At 42.6% G+C, this 22,303-nt stretch overlaps 1 protein-coding gene across 2 annotated transcripts in view; it reads left to right on the top strand.

The window, feature by feature from the left end:
- PDE3B (phosphodiesterase 3B) overlaps positions 1 to 22,303 on the top strand; it is a 1,362,481-nt gene that overhangs the window by 1,325,256 nt on the left and 14,922 nt on the right. For both annotated transcript variants that reach the window (XM_085648114.1, XM_085648115.1), the window contains one exon: positions 19,966 to 20,215. In XM_085648114.1, the coding sequence (XP_085504240.1) occupies positions 19,966 to 20,215 (250 nt within the window). The remainder of the gene's footprint in view (positions 1 to 19,965; positions 20,216 to 22,303) is intronic.

Raw genomic sequence — 22,303 nt, 5'->3', positions numbered from 1 at the left:
GCCTGGTCATTGTGTGAATTTTATTGTTAAGCTCCCGCGGGGCTCAAGACAACCTGGCACAAGAGATTAGAGAGGCAATTCACAATATGCAAGAGCAGAATCGAAGAGACACTGTCAGAAACTGGCTTCTAGTTTAAGGTAATTGCCACATCTTATCTTGTAGATAAAGCCTGTTGCTTTCAAATTCCACTGCAGAATCCAGAATGAAGGATAAACCTGGATTAGCATGGAATTAGTATGCAAACTGAAGAAACCTTCAGTTTCTCAGAGGAGACCAAATCTGCATAGAACAAACCTGTAAGAATTGAGGCAGATTAGTAATGCTGAAAATGGCATTAGACTATCTGGAAGAGCAGATCGATAACACAAACAATCCAGAGGACAGGAACTATTTTGAAGGAGCAGATAGAGTGACTTTGTAACTCTGCATTTTATATCATGGTAAAGAAATTGACCTGGAAGAGGAAACACATATAACAGGAAGTGTATCACTTCCATATTGGATGGGAAGTAACTTAAAAAGGAAATGTAAGTTAATCCAAAGTAATTCCTGGCATGGGATCCAATTAATATAAAAGGGAAGGATCAGAATTGAATTCCCCAAAATAATGTACAAAAGCTGCAACAAAAAAAAAGAACACGACGAAACATGAGGTATGTGTGTTAAAGGGATTGGGTGTATACCTGTAGTCAAGAACAATATTTTTTATTTAGGCCAAGAACCCTCACCCATCTTACGGTGGCATGCTTCATTCATAGGGTCCCTCCTCACACCAGGACCAATGGTACCTGGTGTGAGCTACATCTCTCTTCTATAGAGAGGAGCTATTGAGGTGTTTTGTTGACCCAATCCCTATGAACCCTAGCGAAGATATTGGTATGAGTGAGGAATACAGAGTGCTAGATATATATGAGTGAAATGAATTAAAACTACCTCTTGGTAAGAAAAGTCTAAATTGTATTCTAATGCCTCCCAGGGATAGAGTAAAACACAAATAGGGGTTAAAAAGACTTTCCCTAGTGAGAACAATGAAACCTGTTTCTGTCCTATCTATGACCCTAATACGAGGTTCTTGGGCATTCTTCAGAAACATCAAAAAACGGTCACTCTGTAATAGGCATAGGCAATTGTATATTTGTGTGAGAACTGTTGGTTGGTGGTGAGGCACCAAATACAGAAGGTGACCCACAAATTGGCATCTGGGGAGTCCACCATCGTTCTACCCTAAACGAATACATACACATTTAGGCAGACATAAACAACAGTAAGATATTTCACATTCGGAGTCCAATGAATGGTGTCCATAATGTGAAAGCATGAACATTTATCAGCAATTGTGCCTGTCACAAGTGTCATACTACGACAGCGTTGCATTTAATGATGAGGTAAGTCTTACCCTATGGTGCTTTCCTTCCACTCAAGCCTTATTCAAGGCTGCCTATGTCACAGTGCTGCATACAAGTAAACATGAAAGCAAAGTTAATAGTAGTAGATATAATATGTATCGTATCAGCTATACTCTGTTTCACGAGGCAGTAGCTTAGCAATGTAAAGAAGATAAAAATGTATTTGAGTTCTGTGCATGAAAGTTTGCACCTAAACGTCAATCTAAAAAAGCCTCGGGTCCGATTGAATAAAGAAGTAAAAAGCACATTTCTTAGCTAAAATATATTCATGGAAATTGATTGTGTAGAAAGCATAATAATCAATCAAGGCTTACATAGTGGGGATGAATGTCTAAGGTTCCTATTAAATGCATCTAAAAAAAACCATCCCAAAAATAGTTTTTACCCATTATAGGATCTCCACGTCTTCTCTCTGGCATGCTCGGTGAGGAAATGAGGCGAGCCGACGATGGACGCGTCTACCGTCAATTACGTCAGAAACGTATGCTCTGAGAACGCCATGGAGTGCAGTGTATACATGAAAGGCAGTGTCTAATGTGCGCTTCAATTTCATGAGGGAGCGCAAAGAACAGCTGGAAAAGTTGTTTCCTTGCAATAAAAATGTGTGAAATGTATCTAGTGTACTAAAATAAAAGGAATATAATAGCCAATAATGTATCTATCCCCGTTGTGCACTTTGTGGTTCTTGTTACAACAATCCAAAGCACTCATAGATAAGAGAATGTGACGGTTATAGAAATCAATAATCATTGCATGTAGAACATGTACCATTAATCTTATCCTGAGAAGGAAATGTCCAAACAAACCAGTAGACCTAGACCTGAAAAATAGTTTATACAGATTATAAGTAGACCCTCAATATCCTGTTGCCTTGATATTGACTTCATGTGGTTTAGTCTCTAGAATAAAGGAGACAGTGAAGAGAATCAGTCTCAAAACCAAAGAGAATATGGAAGACCTGATAAGGAGGTGCATGGACTATCATCGAGTCCTAGATTGTGAATCCTTAGTCTGAAAACCCAGCTTTGTTCTCTCTGAAATAGATGGTTCTCTAAACCATCCATATGTGATGTATAATGGGTTTATCAATGACTGTCAATCTTTCACCTAATGTCGTCTTCATCATGCTGTAGCTGGAGAAATGGTCTGGTCAGTTCGATATTGGACCGCCTACATTTAGTCAAACTTCGATGTTCTACTATCCTTGTCGTCACTGTAAATCAAATAAATGACTCCACTTGTATTACAATTAGTGTGGTTAAGGAACCAAAGTGATGTCAGTCTCAATTCAATCTTGGTCTGTTGCATAGTCAGGTGACAAATTGAACATGAGCCACAAGGGAAAACATTTCCTTTGATGCGAGGGAGGGTCCATAGACTCTCCTGACAGTCTCTGGGTTGTGTGTGAGGTCTTGTATGTACCACCATATCGCTCAAGTTCATACTTCGTTCAAATGCAAACATTGGTTGAATGAAGGATAAGACTGGACTAACAAGGAATTGATTTGCAAAGTGAAGAAAACTTCAGTTTCTCAGAGAGTAATACATCTATTGGACAAAGTTGTAAGAATTGAAGCAGATCAATAATGCTGAAAATGGCAGAAGAATATCGGGTATAGCAGATGGATTACACAAACAATTCAGAGGACAGGAACGCTTTTGAGGGAGTAGAAAGACCGACCTTGTAACGCTGTAATTTATATCATGGTAAAGAAATTGACCTTGAGGAGGAAACGCATACAACAAGTGAATAACTTTCATATTTGATGGGAAGGTAGTTCAAAAGTAAATGTAGAAGTAATTACTGCCATGGAATCCAATGAATATAAAAGGGAAGGATCAGGATTGAAATCCCCAACAGATTGGAAGCTCTAGAATGGAAGTCAAAAAATGAAGCCACTGCAATCTTGTGTCAGTAACCATGCTTGACAGCACCTGAGACGATCTGTGCAGATCGCCTGCAAATGAGATGTCGTTCAACAATGCTTTTTGTAAGTTCTGGCATAGAAAGATGCGAAAAGGGAAACCTCTTCATTGGGCAATCTGCTTAACAAGAATTGCACTCTAGTCCAGGTGGAACTTAGAATGTGATGACATGTAATGTTCTGTGTGTAGTGTCAGTACTGTTCGGACAGCGTGAGGCACACAGCTGAAACTGCTGGTGACATCAAAAACACCACTGAACAAGCAACCGAAGTGGTGTAATTACTACAGTTACTGGCGACCATCTATGTCTGTGCAGGGGGCAGACTGAATGATGTCCTCACCCCTGATCTAAAAGAATTTGATGTAATCTACAGGAGCGGTAAGATTACAATTTCTTAAAGAAAAAAAGAGAACAGAAAAGTATATCTAAAGTTCTTTCTGTTCTGCGATTTCCTATTGAGGCTTGAACTCCGGTTCCTCGTTGAATTTATTTAACTTAGTTGATTATTATCCTGCTGATTGCTGTTATTCACAAGCAACCCTTGAGAATTGAATGCTCGTGACTGTTCTGCCATGAGCGCCCATTTGCAATGCGCATGCTGCCTGGATTGCAGGCCGCGTATTTATCACGATCTACGTGTGCTGTTTCCCGGCAGCACTAGTGAATACCTCTGCAGTGAGGGACACACGTGACGGGCACATTAATGGAGTTCCGTTGTTAAGAAGTTTGTCAAGCACATTATTTAGTGCCGGTATCATTGGGTGCACTGTCAGGTGCCGGCATTCAGGAGGCTTGTCGGGCACATTAATCGAGTGCCGGTGCACGTTTATATACACATCCACGTTGAAACAGGCACATTATTCAAGTGCCGGTGCACGTTTAAATACGCGTCCACGTTGGAATACAAATTCAAAAAGAGAAAGAAAGGAAAGGGAAACTTACTTACTGACATTGTGTGCTCCTGTGGTCCTGATCGAGTCTTTGTACGACGTCATGTGTGGGAAACAGAACACGAAGGAAGGACTAATAAAGAAATAGAAAAGGACACACTGTGTGTATACAGGGCATGGATAAAGAAATCGGACAATAGAACTGAGTGTATCTTCATGTTTGGGCACAGATGAAGAAGGACTAAGGAGTAAAAAAAAAAAGGAGTAAATAGGGAAAAAAAAGAGGAAAATTGTTATGTTCGCTTATTGTGTTAGCTTGTTTTACTAGCTTATTGTTTTACCTCCTTAATTAAATCAGTTATTTTAGTAAATTGTTTACATTTTGTTATAGGCATTGAATATGACTGACCAAGCTATGGCGTCACCCCTAACCATTCTTGCGACGCATGGTAATCCACCCATTCCGTGGGGATAGTGAAAAAAACTTTTGTTTACATACATGTTGGCAATTAATGGTGATAGATATGGCCGTATTGGACAGCAAGCTATTTCATTACACCATTTGGGTGTGGAAGGGAGAAGACTACATAGAGGTTTCTCTAGGAATGGGGGACGGTCAGCCTAATAATGTGTATGAAAAGTCTAGCCATGTGTTCGATGCACGTTTTGTTACTAAGATTAACGTAGTGATGGAACGCCACAAGTTCTTTTCAAGGGCACAATTACAGGAGGAACATATAGATACATATGTAGCAGCGTTACGTGTGTTGTCCTTGACTTGTAAATTTGAGAACTTAGGTGATTCACTCATTAGGGATCAAATAGTAAGGTGTACTAATGACAAAAGACTGAGAGTTATAGATTCCTTACCTTAGAATTACCCCCAGGCATCAGACTGGATCCGTAGAAATTCTTTCATAGCAGTACCCTTGCGATTCTGTAGGTGACGTCGGCCAACTCTGCATCCGTCGTCGGCATAGTGGTCACCGGGATGACGTTGTGGTGTCTACTTAGACGCCTCCCCTGTGCGCTGACGTCAGTTCTTCCTTTTCCGCACCAGCCAGCGCAGATCCAGAGAGAGCAGTAGCCTTAGTCACTTTTTGACTAACTCTTTTTTTACTTTTTGTCGACATCTTTTTTGAGTCTCGCGAATCCTGGTGCACGAGGGATGTCTAACCATCGACCCAGCTTCAAACCTTATGACTCCTTTCACTAGTTGATGTCGGTGACCGATCCGCACCTCGTGTGCCTTTGGTGCCTGGAGCGGGACCACGACCCGAAGTCGTGCTCAGACTGTCAGGCCCTGAACCCGAAGTATTTGCGGGAGCGGTCCTGAAAACTTTTGTAAGTCCGACAGTCCGCTCCATGCTGCTCGAGGTCCCGGTCGAGGGGAAGGTCGTGGGACGTTCACCATTCGTCATCGAAGTCTTTGCACTCATTGGGTAAGTCGAAGCACAAGAAGAAGGCGAAGAAGCATTCTGTCAGCCGACGCGGGACCGGAAGCTCAGGTACACTCTGGCTCCTTCTTTGGAGCCCACTGGGACTTCCCCACACTTCCCTCCCTTTCCCGGAGCCAGAGCGCCCCTTGCCCAGCTTCGGCAGTTCTACTTCGCAGGCGCGCCTTCGGGTCCCACAGACTAGGGTGGGGGCCTTAGGGCATCAATGCCGGCGGCTCCAGCCCCAATCCCGCAGGACCCCCATGGATCCAGGCCTGGATCTAGATCGGTGCTGGTCGGCCTCACAGTACCTTCCCCGGCGCTGATTCAAGTGACAATGCCCCAGGCGCCGGTTCTGCCCCAAACCGGCGTTGACCCCAGCCTCACCCCCGATATGGACACGGTGCTGGACCGACGTCAACCGGCATTGGTACCGGCGCTGGAGGGTACTTTTGTCCCACTGCTCATTCCTGGCGTACCCTATCCTCTTGACTGGCAGCCAGAGGAGGGTGAGGAGGACTGGGAGGGGTCTGGTGACCCTCTAACTGACCAACTTGAGGAGCCGGACTGGCGAGAGGAGTTGGGTGATGCCAGTGGTTTGGATACCCCCCCAGACCTTGGCATGCTGTCTCCCCCTACCGTGGCTACGGAGGAGGGAGCAGCCTACACTGTGGTGTTGCGTAGGGCGGCAGAGGCCTTGGGCCTTGAGCTTCCTACGCTGCCGATCAGGACTAACCTCCTGACTGAGGTGCTTCAGCTGGCAGCGGCCTCTTGGAGCCCCTGCTGCCTTTCAATTAGGCCCTCACAGACCTTCTGGGCACTTGGTCCAAGCCCAGCACAGAGGCTCCAGGCGGTTGTCTCCCACCTCCAGTCTACAGCGGACCTCTTGCATTCACTGGGGTTCACAATCAACGTGCTGAAGTTGCACCTGATTCCCTCTCAGAAGCTCCTTTTCATCGGAGCAGTTCTGGATACAGCGCAGTTTCGGGCTTATCCTCCCGAGCAGCGAGTCTGGGATATTTGGGCTATGATACCGATGTTTCAGCCTCTATCCCGGGTTTCGGTGAGACTGACCCTGAGGCTTCTGGGCCTCTTGGCCTCCTGCATCCTGCTGGTAGATGGCATATGTGGGCTCTCCAGTGGGACCTGAAGTTCCAGTGAATGCAGCATCAGGGGAATATTTCCGATGTCGTCCAGATCTCGGCGAGGGCTGCAAGTCAGTTGCAGTGGCAACTCAAGAACCAGGATTGGGTCAACGGCAGGTCCCTCTCCCTTACCCAACCTGACTCCACAGCAGTGACAGATTCGTCCCTCCTGGGATGGGGTGGCCACATGGGATAGGCAGAGGTCTAAGGCCTCTGGTCTCCGGCGGAGTCTGGGCTCCACATCAACCTTCTGGAGCTCCGGGTGATTCATCTTGCACTGAAGGCATTCCTTCCTTTTATCAAGGGAAGAGTAGTGCAGGTTTTCAGGGACAATACCACTGCCATGTGGTACTGCAACAAACAGGGTGGGGTTGTGGACCCTATGTCAAGAGGCTCTTCGTCTTTGGGCATGGCTGGAACATCAGAGCATGTCTCTGGTGGTTCAACACTTGGCAGGTTCCCTGAACGAAAGGGCAGACGAGTTCAGCAACCAGTGCATGATAGATCACGAATGGCGTCTTCACTCTGAGGTGGTGCAAGTCCTCTTTCAGCAGTGGGAAGGGCCTTGGTTAGATCTATTCGCCACTGAAGAGAACGCGCAATGTCAGCAGTTCTGCGCTTTGGAATTTCCAAGATGACACTTGCTAGGTGACACTTTTCGTTGCAGCCTCCTGTATGACTTTCCGCTTGTACCACTTCTACCCAGAGTACTGAAGAAGATCAAGCGCGTCCGGGTCCAAGTCATTCTTGTGGCTCCAGACTGGGCACGAAGTGTCTGGTACCCCGAGCTCTTGAGCATGGCCATCGATCCTCAGATAAGACTGCCTCTTCGGAGGATCTTCTGTTGCAGCAGCAGGGAACGGTCCTCCACTCGAACCTGTCCAGCCTCCACCTCCTTGTGTGGTGATTGAGCGGCAACAGTTAACAGCTTTCGACCTTCCTTCCTGAAGTCTGTAATGTCATCTTGGCAGCCAGGCGTCCCTCCACTCAAATGGTATATGCCTGTTGATGGAACAAATTTGTGGCATGGTGCACAGCAAAGGCTGTGGATCCCCTTTCTGCCCCTCTTTCAGAGGTTCTGCTCTTCATACTTTCTTTGGCCTAGCAAGGTTCTGCTCTGGACACCCTTGAAGGCTATCTGTGGGCCATTACGGCCTTCCTGATCAGCTTTACCTATTCAAGTCCCCTATTGTAAATGGATTTTTAAAGGGCATTACTCATCTCTTTCCTCCTATTCCTTTCGTAATGCCCCGGTGGGACTTGATTCTGCTCTTGACTTATCTTATGTGTGCTCCTTTCGAGCCATTGCATAGTTGTCGTCTCAGACTCTTGACTCTAAAGACTGCTTTTCTGGTTACCATCACCTTTGCTCGCAGGGTGAGTAAGCTTCAGGCTCTTTCTTCTAAACCTCCTTTTCTTGCTGTTCATCCGTACAAGGTTGTCCTTAGAACTAGACCTTCTTTTCTTCCCAAAGTGGTTACCTCTTTCCACATAGGTCAGACCATCACATTGCTCACATTCTTTCCTTCTCCGCATCCCTCCAAAGAGGAGAAGGGACCCAAAAAGTGCGCTGTCTTTCTACCTTGACCGCACTAAAGAATTGCAGTTGGAGGATCAGCTCTTCGTGGTTTATGTGGGTGCCAAGACGGGTTGGCCGAGTACCATCCCTTGATTGGTTGTCCTATGCATTAAAATGTGCTATTTTTTTTAGCTATAAAGGCACCTCCAGTAGGACTACGCGCCCACTCTACCTAGGCGACATCGGCCACTACTGCTTTGGGACGTGGAGTTCACTTACTTGACATCTGCCAGGCTGCCACGTGGGCATCCTTGCACACTTTTACACGGCATTACTGCCTGGACGTCCAAGCCTGGAAAGATGGCTTTTTTGGCCATTCTGTTCTCCAGGTCTTTCTGGTGTGAACTTGGTTTGCAGACCCACCTCCGGAGTTGGTATTGCTGGGGTATCTATTGTAAGGTAAGGAATCTATAACTAATAGTCTCATTCAGATGAAAAATGTACTTACCTTCGGTAACAATATATCTGTAAGAGACCTAAATTAGTTATTGGTTCATTACCACCCCACCCATCCTCCCCGTTCTGCGAACTGACTTCTAGGCATAGGGACTTCCTTCCAGGGCCCTAGTTTGGTACACCAGTGGTCAGTGTCGTGCATGGCTCTGCGCTTCTGGCATGGAAAGTCGTGTCAGAATGAAGTCAGAGCGCAGGGGCGGCATCTAAGTAGAAGCCACGTCGTCATCGACCACGACGCCGACGACCACGACGCCGGACGTGGAGTCGACAGGACGCCACCTACCGACACGCAAGGGTACTGCTACGAAAAAATGTCTCCGGAACCAGTCTGGTGCTTTGGGGTTATTCGAAGGTAAGGAATCTATAACTAACGTATCCCTCTTAGAGATATATATCGTTACCGAAGGTAAATATCTTGTTCATTATGGTTGAAGGATCTCAGTCTGACTAAAGTCATTCAAGTTGTTAAAGGCATGACAGAAGCTGCAAAATGGTTGAAGGAAATGGACTCTTCATCAAAAATAATTAACAAAGTTGAGGGTGTGGTAAAATGGACATTTTGCTAAGATGTGTAAGGTATGATCCAATCCAGCAAGGGTAAAGGAAATTGAAGAAGTGTGTGAAAGAGTTACCGAAATAGTGTTGACCATTCATGATGAGGAACAAATAGTACAAGTTTCCAGCAACATTACACATGAATCTGCTAAGATGGTGGATGGCGTGAAGAAGGAAAGCAGTGGGAAGTTAGAAGTACCTTGATGACTTGCAAATAAAAATGCTGATGGATTCCGGGAATATGTACACTTTAGTGTCATAAGACACTTTGTCTAAGAGTTTATATGAGGATTGGTCAGAACCGGACATAAAGGCTGTGGGATATAGAGGAAAAAGAATTGAGATGTATGAATATAGTATTTGACGGAGAAATGGTGCATGGTCGGGTTTATCTAACTGATTTTGGCTTTAACCTATTGTGGTGTCGCCATCAGATTTCGGCATGATTTCAAATCCTAATGCAGAAAATTCTGTTATGCTATTAACTGAGGAACCGCAATGTGTGAGTCAGGTAGATAAGTTTGATGAATGGGTGGTAAAGAAATATCCCCGCGTATTCAAGGATGATTTGGGATTACTCAAGGAATTCTCACACAAAATGATTCTTCAGAGAGGGGCTGTCCCAGTAGTACATAAAGTGAGGAATGTATTGCTTTTGATGAAGGAACCTTTGCAATTAGAATTAAACAAGTTAAGTCAAGAGATAACTGAGCCCATAGAATCATCGGAATGATTAGCCCCAATGGTTGCTCCCAAGGATGGTGGTATGATCATATTATGCATCGATTTGAGGGACCTCCACAGGAATATTTGGGTTGACAGACAAACCCTTCCTAATATTTCAGAAATGTTATCAGTAATGTCTGGAGGAAAGGTTTTTAGTGTGGCTGATATGTCGGCCGGATATCACCAAGTCCAATTGTATAAGGATTCCAGGCACCTGACATTCTTTGTTACCCCATTGATGCATTCCGTTATGTATGAATGCCATTTCGGCTGGTATCGGCGTCAGCAGTATTTCAGAGGGTGATGAAACAGATTTTTGAGGGCATGGAAAACTTGTGGTATTTCCAAGATGATGTAATGATAGCTGGAAGGGCTGAGTTACATCATGATGAGCTGCTTGAACAAGTGATGAATGTTTGGATGAGTATGGGCTGACTTTTTAAGCGGGAAAAGTGTCATTTCAGAAAGAAACGCGTCTCGTATCTTGGACATGAGCTATCAAGTGAAGGGATACAACCAAAGAAGAGTATTGTCCAGGGAATAAGTGATGCGCCATTGCCAAACAATAAGGATCAATTAAAGTTCTTTCTTGGTCTAGCAGAGTACTGCTCGAAATTCGTGAAGAATTTTCCTGAGATAGTTGAGCCTTTAAGAATATTGATGAAGAAGAATGCAGTGTTTGAATGAAGTGGCACGTGTGAGAAGGCATTTCAACAGGTCAAAGAAAGTATTGGGCAAGCCCCGTTTCTTGGTCACGTTGAGGTAACAGCTAAAACATTTTTGACAACTGATGCTACTAATGTTAGCTTAGGTGCAGTATTGACCCAAGTGGAGAAGGCTCAAGGGAAAATAGTAGGATTTGCTTCAAGGAGGTTGCAGGGTGGTCAACTCTGTAATTGAAAGAGGGGCTTTGGCATGTTGTTGGGGCATTAAGCATTTCCTGTGGGGTCTGCCTTTTAGAGTCAGGCCGGACCATTAGCAGCTAGTGCACCTGTTCGAAGGTGGCAGGGGATTGGAAGGAGGAGTTACACTGAGAATTTCCAGATGGATGTTACCTGTCCTGGAGTTCAATTTGGAAATGGAATATTTGAAAGGGTTGAGAAATGAGGTGGAAGATTGCCTATCCCGCTTGCCTACCGAGGGGATAGTGGAAGAAGAGGAAATTGATGTGAATGACGCCTATGAGATCCAAGAGGGTATGGCGTTGAAAAAAGTGAAAGAGAATATTAGGCAAGGATGGCCACAAGAAATGTCAATGTCCAAGTAGAGGGATATTGGGGAGTTAGAGAGAAGTTGAACATTTTGTGTGACAAAGTGATAAGGAGGAATCGTATTACTTTGTGATCGGATTGTTCAGTTGGCACATGAGGGACATCCTGGGAGGAGCATTACCAAGAGGAGGATAAGACAGATATTTGGTGGCCAAAATTGGATAGCATGGTGGAGGGTGTGGTGAGTCATTGTTGTGCATGTGCCTACAGTGATAGTCAAAACGCTTAGGCAGCTCCCGCTGAAGTGTGTTGAAAGACCTGCGAGACCTCGGGAGAGAACAGCCATGGATTTCCTTGGTCCCATAAACAAATTAGGTAGTGAGTGTAGGTTCATTATGGTGCTTGCCAATTATAACACTAAGTGGTTTGTGATCAAACCAATGACTAGTATCAATTCTGAGAGTGTGATGGATTTTCTAGAAAAAGTTTTCTTGTGCCAAAAACTATTGTTTTCGACAACGCGGTACAATTGGTATCATGTATGATGAAAGGTTTTATTGAGAAATGGGGCATTGTCCATGAAAGGGTAGCCTTGTTTAGGCCACAAGCGAATGGAATGGTAGAGAGAATCAATTGCTTAATCATGGACAATATACATTTGTCACTGGCTAATGGGTTGTCCTGGAAGAAAGAACTGAGAAAATTGGTGAGGTCCCACAAGACTACTCTTGCTGTGACCGGGGTCTCTGCATTTGTTTCCTTGAAGAGAAGGGAACCTGGTAGGAAGGAAAATCCAGTTTGGTTAGTTGCCAAGACTCGTTTGTAGGTGGATCACGAAGCAATAAAAGCTGGGGTTACCGTAACACAAGTGTGCAGAAAAGTACTATAATAGGAGGAATGGTGTGAAGGAACCACGAATTGAGTTGGGTGATTGGGTTGTCACAAAGAAAAGTGGAATAGTGGCAAAAAGAGATAGTAAATTCGCCAGCCCTCATAAGGTTGTTGAGGTAAAGCGAAATGTGGTTGTCTTGGAAAATGGGACCGTGTGGAGTGTAGGAAATGTCTGCACGATTGCCCAACATACAAGGTAGAACATTTTTCATTTTAATGTTATTCATGTAATTGTGTGGGTTCATGGTTAATTTACATTGGGGGAAGTTAGGTTTATTTTTATACATTTCCGTGTTGTTTTTTCATAAGTGAAAAGATGTGTCGTGTCAATGATGTAATTCTGTGATGTAGTCCTGGACTAGGAAGGGCAGGTGGAACTTAGAATGTGATGACATGTAATGTGCTGTGTTTAGTGTCAGTACTGTTTGGACTGCGTGAGGCACGCAGCTGTAACTGATGGGGACATCAAATAAGAATAAACACCACTGAACAAGCAACCAGAGTGGCGTAATTACTACAGTATCCTTTCCACTCTATAAGAAATTGAAGAATTCCTTAATGAATGTGGTATGCACATATACTTTTGATTTCATACTAGTCTTGACCATTGGCAATAATAGGTTGTGGAATCTTTTTCTTCCTTTGCACAGAATTAGTGGCAGTGGCAGGTTTTAAATAAGAAACATGAAATGAATAGTGGTCCCTAGCAATATTAAACTGACAGTCACAGGACTGATCGCAAGAGACCGGAAAAAGTCGTAGAATTTAGGACTCTGTCTGGAAAGCTTAATTGAAGAAGTAAGGTCTTTAGTAGATTCATCCACAGCCTTACAGCTTAGGATGGATCTTCAAAGTTGATCTGTTTGCTCTGCATCTTGCTTAGCCTTTTCTAAATTAACAGTTGTTTTCTGGTTTTAGATATTGTTTCTAGAATATTTTTAAATGCTTTAACAGATGCATCAGAATTGAAAATGGATTGAAAGGCATGAGGATGAAATCCATATGACACAAAATAGACTGAATCCTGAAGTATATTAAAGGTTTTAGGAAAACCTAGATGTCAATGACAGTCTTAAGTAGTTTGTGAGTCATTAGCAAATCTGCGTAAATTGGTGTCCAAAGTTTGCTTCAACCCTTCCGTATATCCGTTCATCTGTGGCTGAAAAATCAGAGTTGTATGAATGCCCAAAGTCTTATAGTCTAATGATACATTCTGTGATTTTAAAATGAACCTTTATGGATACGTTTATTTCCGAATAAAGAAATAATGTAATTTAATTCCCAGATTGTTTTGCTTTGTTGCTTCCGAAAATTGTATATAAATGAAGGCCTCAATGGTAAGCAATCAATGATGGAAGACTAAGAAGTTCAAAGATTTCAGAGAAGAGTACATTTGCCATTTGGGTAGCATTGGGAATCGTGCCTAAATGTGTAAAGTGAACTATTGTAGTAATCTATGGGGAAAATAATAGCAGTGCATCTCTTCAAAGTGGGTAAGTCTGCAATAAAATAAGTAGATATGAGCACCCAAGGTGTAGTTAGTCTTTTTAAAGGTTATAATAATACAAATCTCTTTTGAGAATCAATCTTGGCTCGGTTCACATTTCAGAGAATCTGGCATAATGTTTGACTTCTTGATGCACTACTGGTCATCAGAATTGTTGGGAAATGTAATGTTCTCTTTGACCTCGATGTCCTACAGTCAAGTAATCATGATTTGAAGGATTTCAGACAATATTGAGAAAAAATAGCCTTTTAAGGAACAATATCAGCCGATCACTTAGAGAAAGTTCCTATCTTTCTTAGAAAACCAGTAAATGTTATTTATGTTGAATTTTCTTTTCTTGGTTTTAAAGTGGATGTGTTTCATTTTTAAGGGTTTTTCTTGTTCTGGCATCGTTGAGAGCAAGCAGTAGGCTAAAATATTTTGTGAATCTGTAATGTATTTGATCTTCAACGCATTGCTGAAAAGCGTAAGCCCATCTGGCTTAATGACTGTTCCTACACTTAACTTGCTGGACAATTTTTAGACAGTTATGATACATCCTGCCCTTTTCTTAGTGTTGCACTCCTAATACGTGTATCCACTCTCTGAATGTCTTTCACACCAGGAGATTTTTGTTTAACACTGAGTAGTTTATTGTATGGTTTGTGAATTTCCAGGAGTAGAAAGCAATATGATATTTGTCTTTAGCATTTTTTGGGATGAAAATTGCCTGTAAAATGAGCCAGAGGAATAATTTTCTAGATTAAAGGTTTGGATGTGACAGTCTGAAGAAGAGCTGGGGCTTTGTGAAAGTGGTCTTTTAATTCTTGAAGGGCCTTAAAGGCATAACAACCCTAGTAAAATGTATTTTCTTTCTTTAGCAAATCAGTAATAGAGTTCACAATGTTTGTGTAATGATTAATAAGTGTCCTATATTAATTTGCTAACCCAAGGAATCATTGCATGTTGTTAATTCAATTTGGAGTCTGGAGTCTTCCACTTCAAAATAGCTTTTACGTTAAAGGGCTCCCTGGCTACACCTTCAGTGGGTAGGAAAAAATCTAAATACGTTGAAGGTTTGATCGAAGGAGCACTTTGCAGGTTTACCCAAAAGTTAATATTTTCTTAATCTAGATAAGAACCTTCTTGACATGACTGTGATCATCCACTGCAGTTTTAGAGAACACCAAGATATAAAATAAAATACCATGCAATGCAAGAGTAGTTAAAAAAAAATATCCATGTTGTATGTATTTGTAAGGCGGGTGTGTCACCCAAGAGGGTTTCCTGGTGGTATAAGAAGAGGGAAGCTGCCCTTACTGGGGCCTCTTGGAAAAGCCAATGATGTTATTTGGCTCAAATATGTAATTCGCAAATGAGTACATGATGCCCAAAGCCTTGTAGGAGATACCAGTGTCTGGATGCACTTGCTTTATTACCTTATAAATGTAGATGACATAGCTCACCTTCCTGCCCCTCTTACGCTTCTTCTCTTCATTCTTGGCTAGCTTGGATAGCTCTTTCTTGGAGCTCTTGTGAGTTATCACAGACTTGACTGGTTCAAGTATAATGGGCAGTTAGCACTTGCAACGGGATCAAGAGAAATCTATAAAACTTTTGGGAACAGATTTTACATTGCAGAGTTCAAATATATTTTCATAATGCCTGAAAGTTGTTCTGAAAGTTGTTTCCCATTGTTGTCCAGTCTTAATTTGGATAAGACAAGCTTGTCGCAAATCTGCTTAGATTCCTCAAATGCTTCCAAAGTGTCAGATATAAGAGGAAGAAGGTATCTGTCCTTGCTGAATCCCCTAAGAATCAACACTGATGTAATTTCAAAGTGTCTTTTTTCCCGAAGTGACTTTTTTTTTGTAAATATCCTTACAAGACCGTTTATTCTTTTGGAGTGGACATGTAGATTCTTTCAAAAAGGTACCAAATAACCTAGTTACAAGTTTGTTAAACAAGCAGAGTCTCTGTAATGTTGAAAAAAGTAATTTGCTTAAACTGTAGGAAAATTTGTGATATTCAAAGGTCAAAGTAACTTTATTCAGTTTCAAAAAGACCATAAAAGTGCATAAAATCGACAATACAAGTTAAAATTCCAATGACCTATTTACAAAACGGCGTGAAAGGTAATTCATACAATTCAATTATTTAAAAAGAAATGACAATAGAATAAGAAGTATACAATCCTTAAAATTAAATCTTTAACTAGACACAACATTTGGTTCATGGGGCACTTGGGCTATATGTTGATGAATCTAGCTAATTCGATTCAGCTACAACCAATGATATCGTTTCCTAATAGCCATTGCCACTTTAATGTAGTTGGAAACCCTAGTGCATATATCAACTGTAGGCAAAGAGTGCAAGTAGTTAAAACCATCAATATAAGAACATGGCCTAATTTCTTTTAAAATCTGGACTAAAAATATTTTTCTAGGCTCTTTGTAGAGAGTGCAAAATAGCATAAAGTGTGATGTGCTTTGGGCTGCCAAATTGTCACAAGGACAGGGTACCAAGTTGTTTGACCACCCAGTTTGTTTCAGAAATGCCACTAAGAAATGCATGGTGAGTAAACGGAATCTTGTTAAGTAAAAGTGTGTCTGGATATTTGTAGTGAACGTTAAGTAAAATTGCTGCTGAGCGGGGAATAAGTAAAGAGAGCCTGCTACCTCAAGTTGAGAGCGGCAAATGTTTGCCCCCTGTGGAATGCGCCTCTCTTATATTTTTTGCGTTCTCATGGATACTGGCTGGGCAGTCAAAATAATGTTCCAGGCCTAACTTATAAAAGCTATCCCTGACAAATTGAAGCCAAAGGATAGTTAGTGCGCCATTGAGGCTAGGAGAATCTTTTAAAATCTCTCCTGAGAACACCAAATCTTCCGATAACCAAATTTTGACCAATAGAAGTAATGGGGCGCTGCTTATACAATCCTCTACAAAGTCATGCCCCAACTCATTATGACAAAAGCTTCTTGAGCCACTATTTGGAATCATCAATAGCCTTTTTATGAATTTGTTTTCCATGATTTGCAACTGGCGGCTGTTATGATACCCCCATACGCCTGCTCCATATGTTGCCACAGGTACACATTTGGCTTTATAGAGTGTAATTAGCTCGGTCACTGGTTTATGTCCCAATTTGCAGGCACAACGGAAAAACCCCTCACCCACTCTACCCACGTTGTGCATCCTTGTAGTAACAAGCGAATCCCAATTCAACTTATTGTTAAAAAGGTTATGCTATTCATCTGGAGTTCAGAATAATTGGACAAGAGTTTTCAACTGAAGAAGATAATGCTGAACACGAACTCCCCCTTACGAGTGTTCTTCAGAGTGAACCTAAATGTTTTGCCTTCACCCTTCCTGTTGCCTGAACCCATTTCGTTTTAGCTTTTAGGACTCTGTGCACTTTACCACTACTAACCAGTGCTACACTGCCTGCGCTCTCATTTAAACATGTTAAAAATTGACTTAGACCTACTTGGCAGATTTATTTTGCTTGCAGGTCCCTCGTATAGTGGTACTACATGTATCCAGGGCCAGAAATTAAACCGCATCAGTGGGGCTACAGCACTGATTGTGCCATCCTCTTGAGTGTCCCTTTAAACATATCTTGGGCCTGCCATTACAGCCTGTTGGTGCGGTTTTAAACTACCACTTACCTGCAAAATTACCCTTTTTGCCATGGCTATACCTTCCTTTTTAATATAGATAAGTCACCTATAGGGTAGGCCCTAAACAGCCCATTAAGCAGGGGGCAGTATATTAAAAAAATTGGACATGTACTTTTAAGGTGTACATGTCCTAGTAGAGAAACACTCTCAAATTTGTTTTTCACTAAAGCAAGGTCTACCTCTCCCATAGGATGTCATTGGATTACTGTATTACATTTCATAAGTGATCACTTTTGATTGGGAGCACTTAGGAAAGTCATGTTTGGTGTCTAAAGAATTACATTTTAAGACCCACATTGATGTTAAAGTTGGATATTAAGTCACAATTCTGAAAATGCCAAATTTAGAAAGATGGCATTTTCTGGTCCTCACCATTTGGTACTTGCAGCCTGTATCTTGGGTCACACGGCTAGGTGTAGTTGGCAGTTAGTCTTTGGGTGCTCCTCCCTGACAGAATCACAATAATGTGTGTGGATGGGGGATAAAGTTGTTGCTTTCTACACTTGCGCTTCAAAGGCATTGGCCCAGTTCACACACACAGGACTTTACACTAGCCTATTGTGCCCCACACTGAGACCACGACAGGGAGGCAGGAAATCCACACACCTCTGTAGGGAAAAATCTCAAGAAGCTTCTCTTATTTCAAAGTAGGCTTCAGGTATAAAAAGGTGACCCTCATACCCACTCTTTAGACACTCCTGGACATGTGAATTTTACAGAAGAAGGATGCCTTGCTGCTGGAGGCCTGCCCTGTTTGCTGAGAAGGAAGACTAGACTTACTCTCTTTATCCCATGCTGAGTGACTCCAAGTGTCAGCTGACCTATTCTGATCTACATGGACATGACAAGCTCAAGTGGCTTCACTTCAACTACCCAGCTGACCTGCTGCACTGGACCTGCCTGAGCCCTGCTGGTCTCAGCTGGAGTGAGTTCCTGGTCTCCAAGAGATGCTGTTCTGGGTCCTTTGCTGGCATCCGTTGAGCTTCTCATGAGGCTTTGGGCTCCTTGCGACAAGTAACAGGGCTGTTTGCGCCAAGATCTTGCCACCCGTGCTGACCACTAACACGAAACTCCTGTTAAAGACTCTTCGTGCAACAGCAACCACCAGCGAAGGACAGCAATGTGAGATCTGCACTTAACACAAAAGCATCAACAGCCAGCGATTACTGCCAACGCGAATCTCCAGCAATTACAGTCTGTGGTGCCTGACAGGATCCTTGTGCTACAGCGATGACCGCCTGCCCTTTGCGCTACAGTGATGATCGTCCATAATGCTGTCTCCGCTCCTTGACGTCCCCCTCCACTACAAACAGAACTCTTTGTGCAAGACTGGGTCCCTGTATCTGGCCTGCGCTCCATTATGTTTGGCCTGAACTTTCACCCGGTCTCGCACGAACAGATAACCGTGAGTGTTGCTTTGTGCTTTTAGGTGCTATTCTTGCCTTAAATCTTTAAAATTGCATAGCTCTGATTCTACTAATTGTTTTTTTGTTTGTCTTGGTGTCAAATAACGTATTAAAATGTACACTATTTTCCTAACCTGGTGTGAGATTTTTCTTGTATTGTATTTTAACTTGATTACTGTTTGTGTGCTACATAAAAACTTTGCACATGAACTCTAAGTTGAGCCTGGCTGCTTTTGTGCAAAGCTACCAGCAGGGTAAGCACAAGTTAATTTAGTGACTTTGTGGTTCACCTTGTCATGGATTGTGCTTGACACTTGAGTAAGATGTCACCCTTCTCAACCAGCAAACCTGTTTCTCACAGACCATCTTTGAATTACAGTTTTACATAGAATATTCTTATTCTAAAAATAATATCTTGGCAGACCAATTGATATATAGATTGTGAACGGCTAACTAGGCCATGCCTAGAATTATTGGATATATTCAGATGAAGCAATTCAATCTAATTCCAGTACATAGTAGTGTTTAGCAAGGACCCATCTGTATATTTATAATCTCTTCATGGATTAATCCGGAGTAAACTGCAAATACCCTAAACTGCTTCCACAACCTGAGGATTTTCTTCAGAAATTTGGGGAACACAATTTTCCTTAGCCCATTCTATTTCCATATACAGCCACCACAATCTATCAAAATGGGAAAACTGATAACGCGATCTTGTAATTGTATTGTAACCTTAAGTGAGATAAATCCTGAAGATATTAAATTAATCACTTGAAGCAAACATGTACAGGGTATCAAACATGTCTCTTGCCTTAGCTTCAAGTATGAGGTTTTTCTCTCTTTTCAATGACTTATTTGGTCTAGTAGGACACTGTCCAATAAGATTATGGTATAATCTATGATACATGCACACATCCGTCTTTCTATTATGTTTTTTCTGCTTTGTACATAACTGTGTAACAAAATCTGGTTCAGCAACATAAGGCAAAAATCTAGGAAAGACCCTACAAAAACGGCCAGGTCCTTCTAAAATGTAGAGGATCCATGTCACATTGTGCTCCTGACGAATGCACTACTTTTGACTGAAACTTTTGCCTTTATTACCAAAAGATAAATTGCATTAGTACCAATTTAAGATTATTTTGTTTCATTTTACCTGTGCAGGGTGATGAAGAAGCAAGCCTTGGGTTACCTGTTAGCCCCTTTATGGACAGAACATCTCCTCAACTAGCCAAACTTCAAGAATCTTTCATTACACACATTGTGGGTCCATTGTGTAACTCCTATGATGCTGCTGGCTTGCTTCCTGGAAGATGGATTGAGGAAAATGAAGAGGACGTCGTGGAAAGTGAAGAAGATGATGGAAACGATTTAGATACAGATGAAGATGAAATGGAGGACGAATTTGGTTCAAGTAAGACAAAATGGTTCCAATTAAAAAAGAAAATGTTATGGGTGCCTGTGAAGATTAATTTAGTTTATAGTGGTGTGCACGGAATTGTAATTAATTCACCCCTTTATTCAAGCAGATTCAGGCATTCCATTTTGAAATGTTATGTATAGTTGTCCCCAAATACTGTGCCTCAAACTTCAAATGATACCACATAGACTTGGATTTTTTCCTTGTCTCGTATGTCATATTATTCCAATCTTTTTAGAAAAGATCAGAACTCTTTAAAATACAAACTAAGGTTTAGCTAGGCTGCATCTAATTAGAGTTAAGTTGACAATCGCTTCTTCGGTATCCGAATCAAAAGCACATTATTTCCCAGTCCCTGCAAATTAAGTGCCTCCTAAAGCGGGATGTCCGGTCAAATGAATTGCCTCTAAACCCACTTGAGAGCCTATTCCACCAATTTAAATTACTGCTGAGAACAGTATTCTGTCTGTTCCTTTTCTGAATCTTGCTGCTACTCTGCAGACCTACCCGAGTCATTCTAGCTGTCACATATTGCTTGCCATCTGTACAGAGGGGCTTTGAGCTCAGCCATAAGTTGCTTCGAGTTTGTCATTTATCAGCCATTAGCTTTTTGTAAATCTAATTCATGACACATTTAATGTTAAAATTATTGAAAGGTATTTTGCCATTTTATTGGTGCTGCAGTGAGAAGTCTACCAAGGGAAGGGTGTTCTTTTGACATGGGTATCTTTTTTCCCGTTAGTGTTGTGTTACTGTTTGTTGACCTGGAAAAACATACCTCAGTTTTCTGATGGATACATCTGCCAGTGGATTCCTTACCTTGTGAATATCCCCTGCGCCAGCAACATTTGGAAATTTGTGTAGCTCTCCACGCCGACGAGGACGACGTCACAATAGCATGGCTCCGCACACGGCTCCGCTGACGTCACTGGAGCCATAAGAGGGCCTCGTCGGCGTGATGACGTCGGTTCCCTTTTTTCTGTGCCGTCGACGCTAATGGTTTTTTGGGACTCTCCGTAGCTTTTCTAGTTACTTTGTGTTTCTGCTGTGTTTCTGGTCTCATCTAACTACTTTCTTGAAGATGTCGACGAAGTCAGGATTCAAGCCCTGTAGAGTGTGTGGTAAACACATTTCCATGACGGATCCACACGAAGATTGTGTCTGGTGCCTGTCATCAGATCACGACGTCGAGGGGTGCTCTTGCTGCCGCAAGACGAACCCAAAGGCCTTAAAGGAGAGAGAAGCCAAGCTATTCATAGCGAAAATGAGAAAGGAGAAGAGAGGTCGAAGGCGTTCCAGGTCGGGTTTGAAGTCGACGTCGGGTCATGCTTCAAAGTCAAAGAAACCTAAAAAGAAGAAGAGGCACGGCTCTCGACGCCGTTCAGATAAGGAGACTGCTCCGAGATCGACTTCACCAGTTCCCCGACGTCGTAAGGACTATGTTTCTCCCTCTCCTTCTGTGTCGAATCCGGCTTCACCTGTTCGCCCGGCTTTGCCTGCAGCTTCTCCGTGAAGTACTGGGTTTTTAAAACCCAGCGGTGCAAGGGAACACACCCTAAGACTTCGAGTTCTTCCTGTTTCAGACCCACAGAAACACAGAGTCTTCTCGGTGAAGTCAACGATCGTTTTTATTGGCTGCAGACCAATTACAGGTATCCGAGAAGTACAACACAATGTATGTTCTCAGGAGACTGCTTAAACTTACAGAAACGGCCTTCTCCTTATATACAAAATATCATGCTTCAGGCACACATTCCTCGTTTTACGATATGGTCATTCATATGTAAAGAATGGCAAAAACGCAGGGGAAAACTGTGATGGAAAAGTGTACGTTTCAGTACAGTCACTTTTCCCCAGTTGAGCTCTTGGATTCTGACCATTACCTTGTAAACAGAACCGACCTATGTGGGGTACGACCCAAATTGGGGATGAGATTTTTCGCTGCCTTTCACCCAGACTAATGCTATACCCCGTCGCGTTCCAACCTACATAAGCTCGCAATTCATCCTTGGGAATAGATGAGTATGCGTCGATAACTCTGCTCATATCGGCAACTCCTTTCATTAAGGCTTTATTATTTGT

The sequence above is a fragment of the Triturus cristatus genome, chromosome 3_2, assembly GCF_964204655.1.
Source record: "Triturus cristatus chromosome 3_2, aTriCri1.1, whole genome shotgun sequence".
Classification (NCBI taxonomy): domain Eukaryota; kingdom Metazoa; phylum Chordata; class Amphibia; order Caudata; family Salamandridae; genus Triturus; species Triturus cristatus.
Note: the sequence above shows the minus strand (reverse complement) of the source record. Positions and strands in the feature narration are given on the sequence as shown.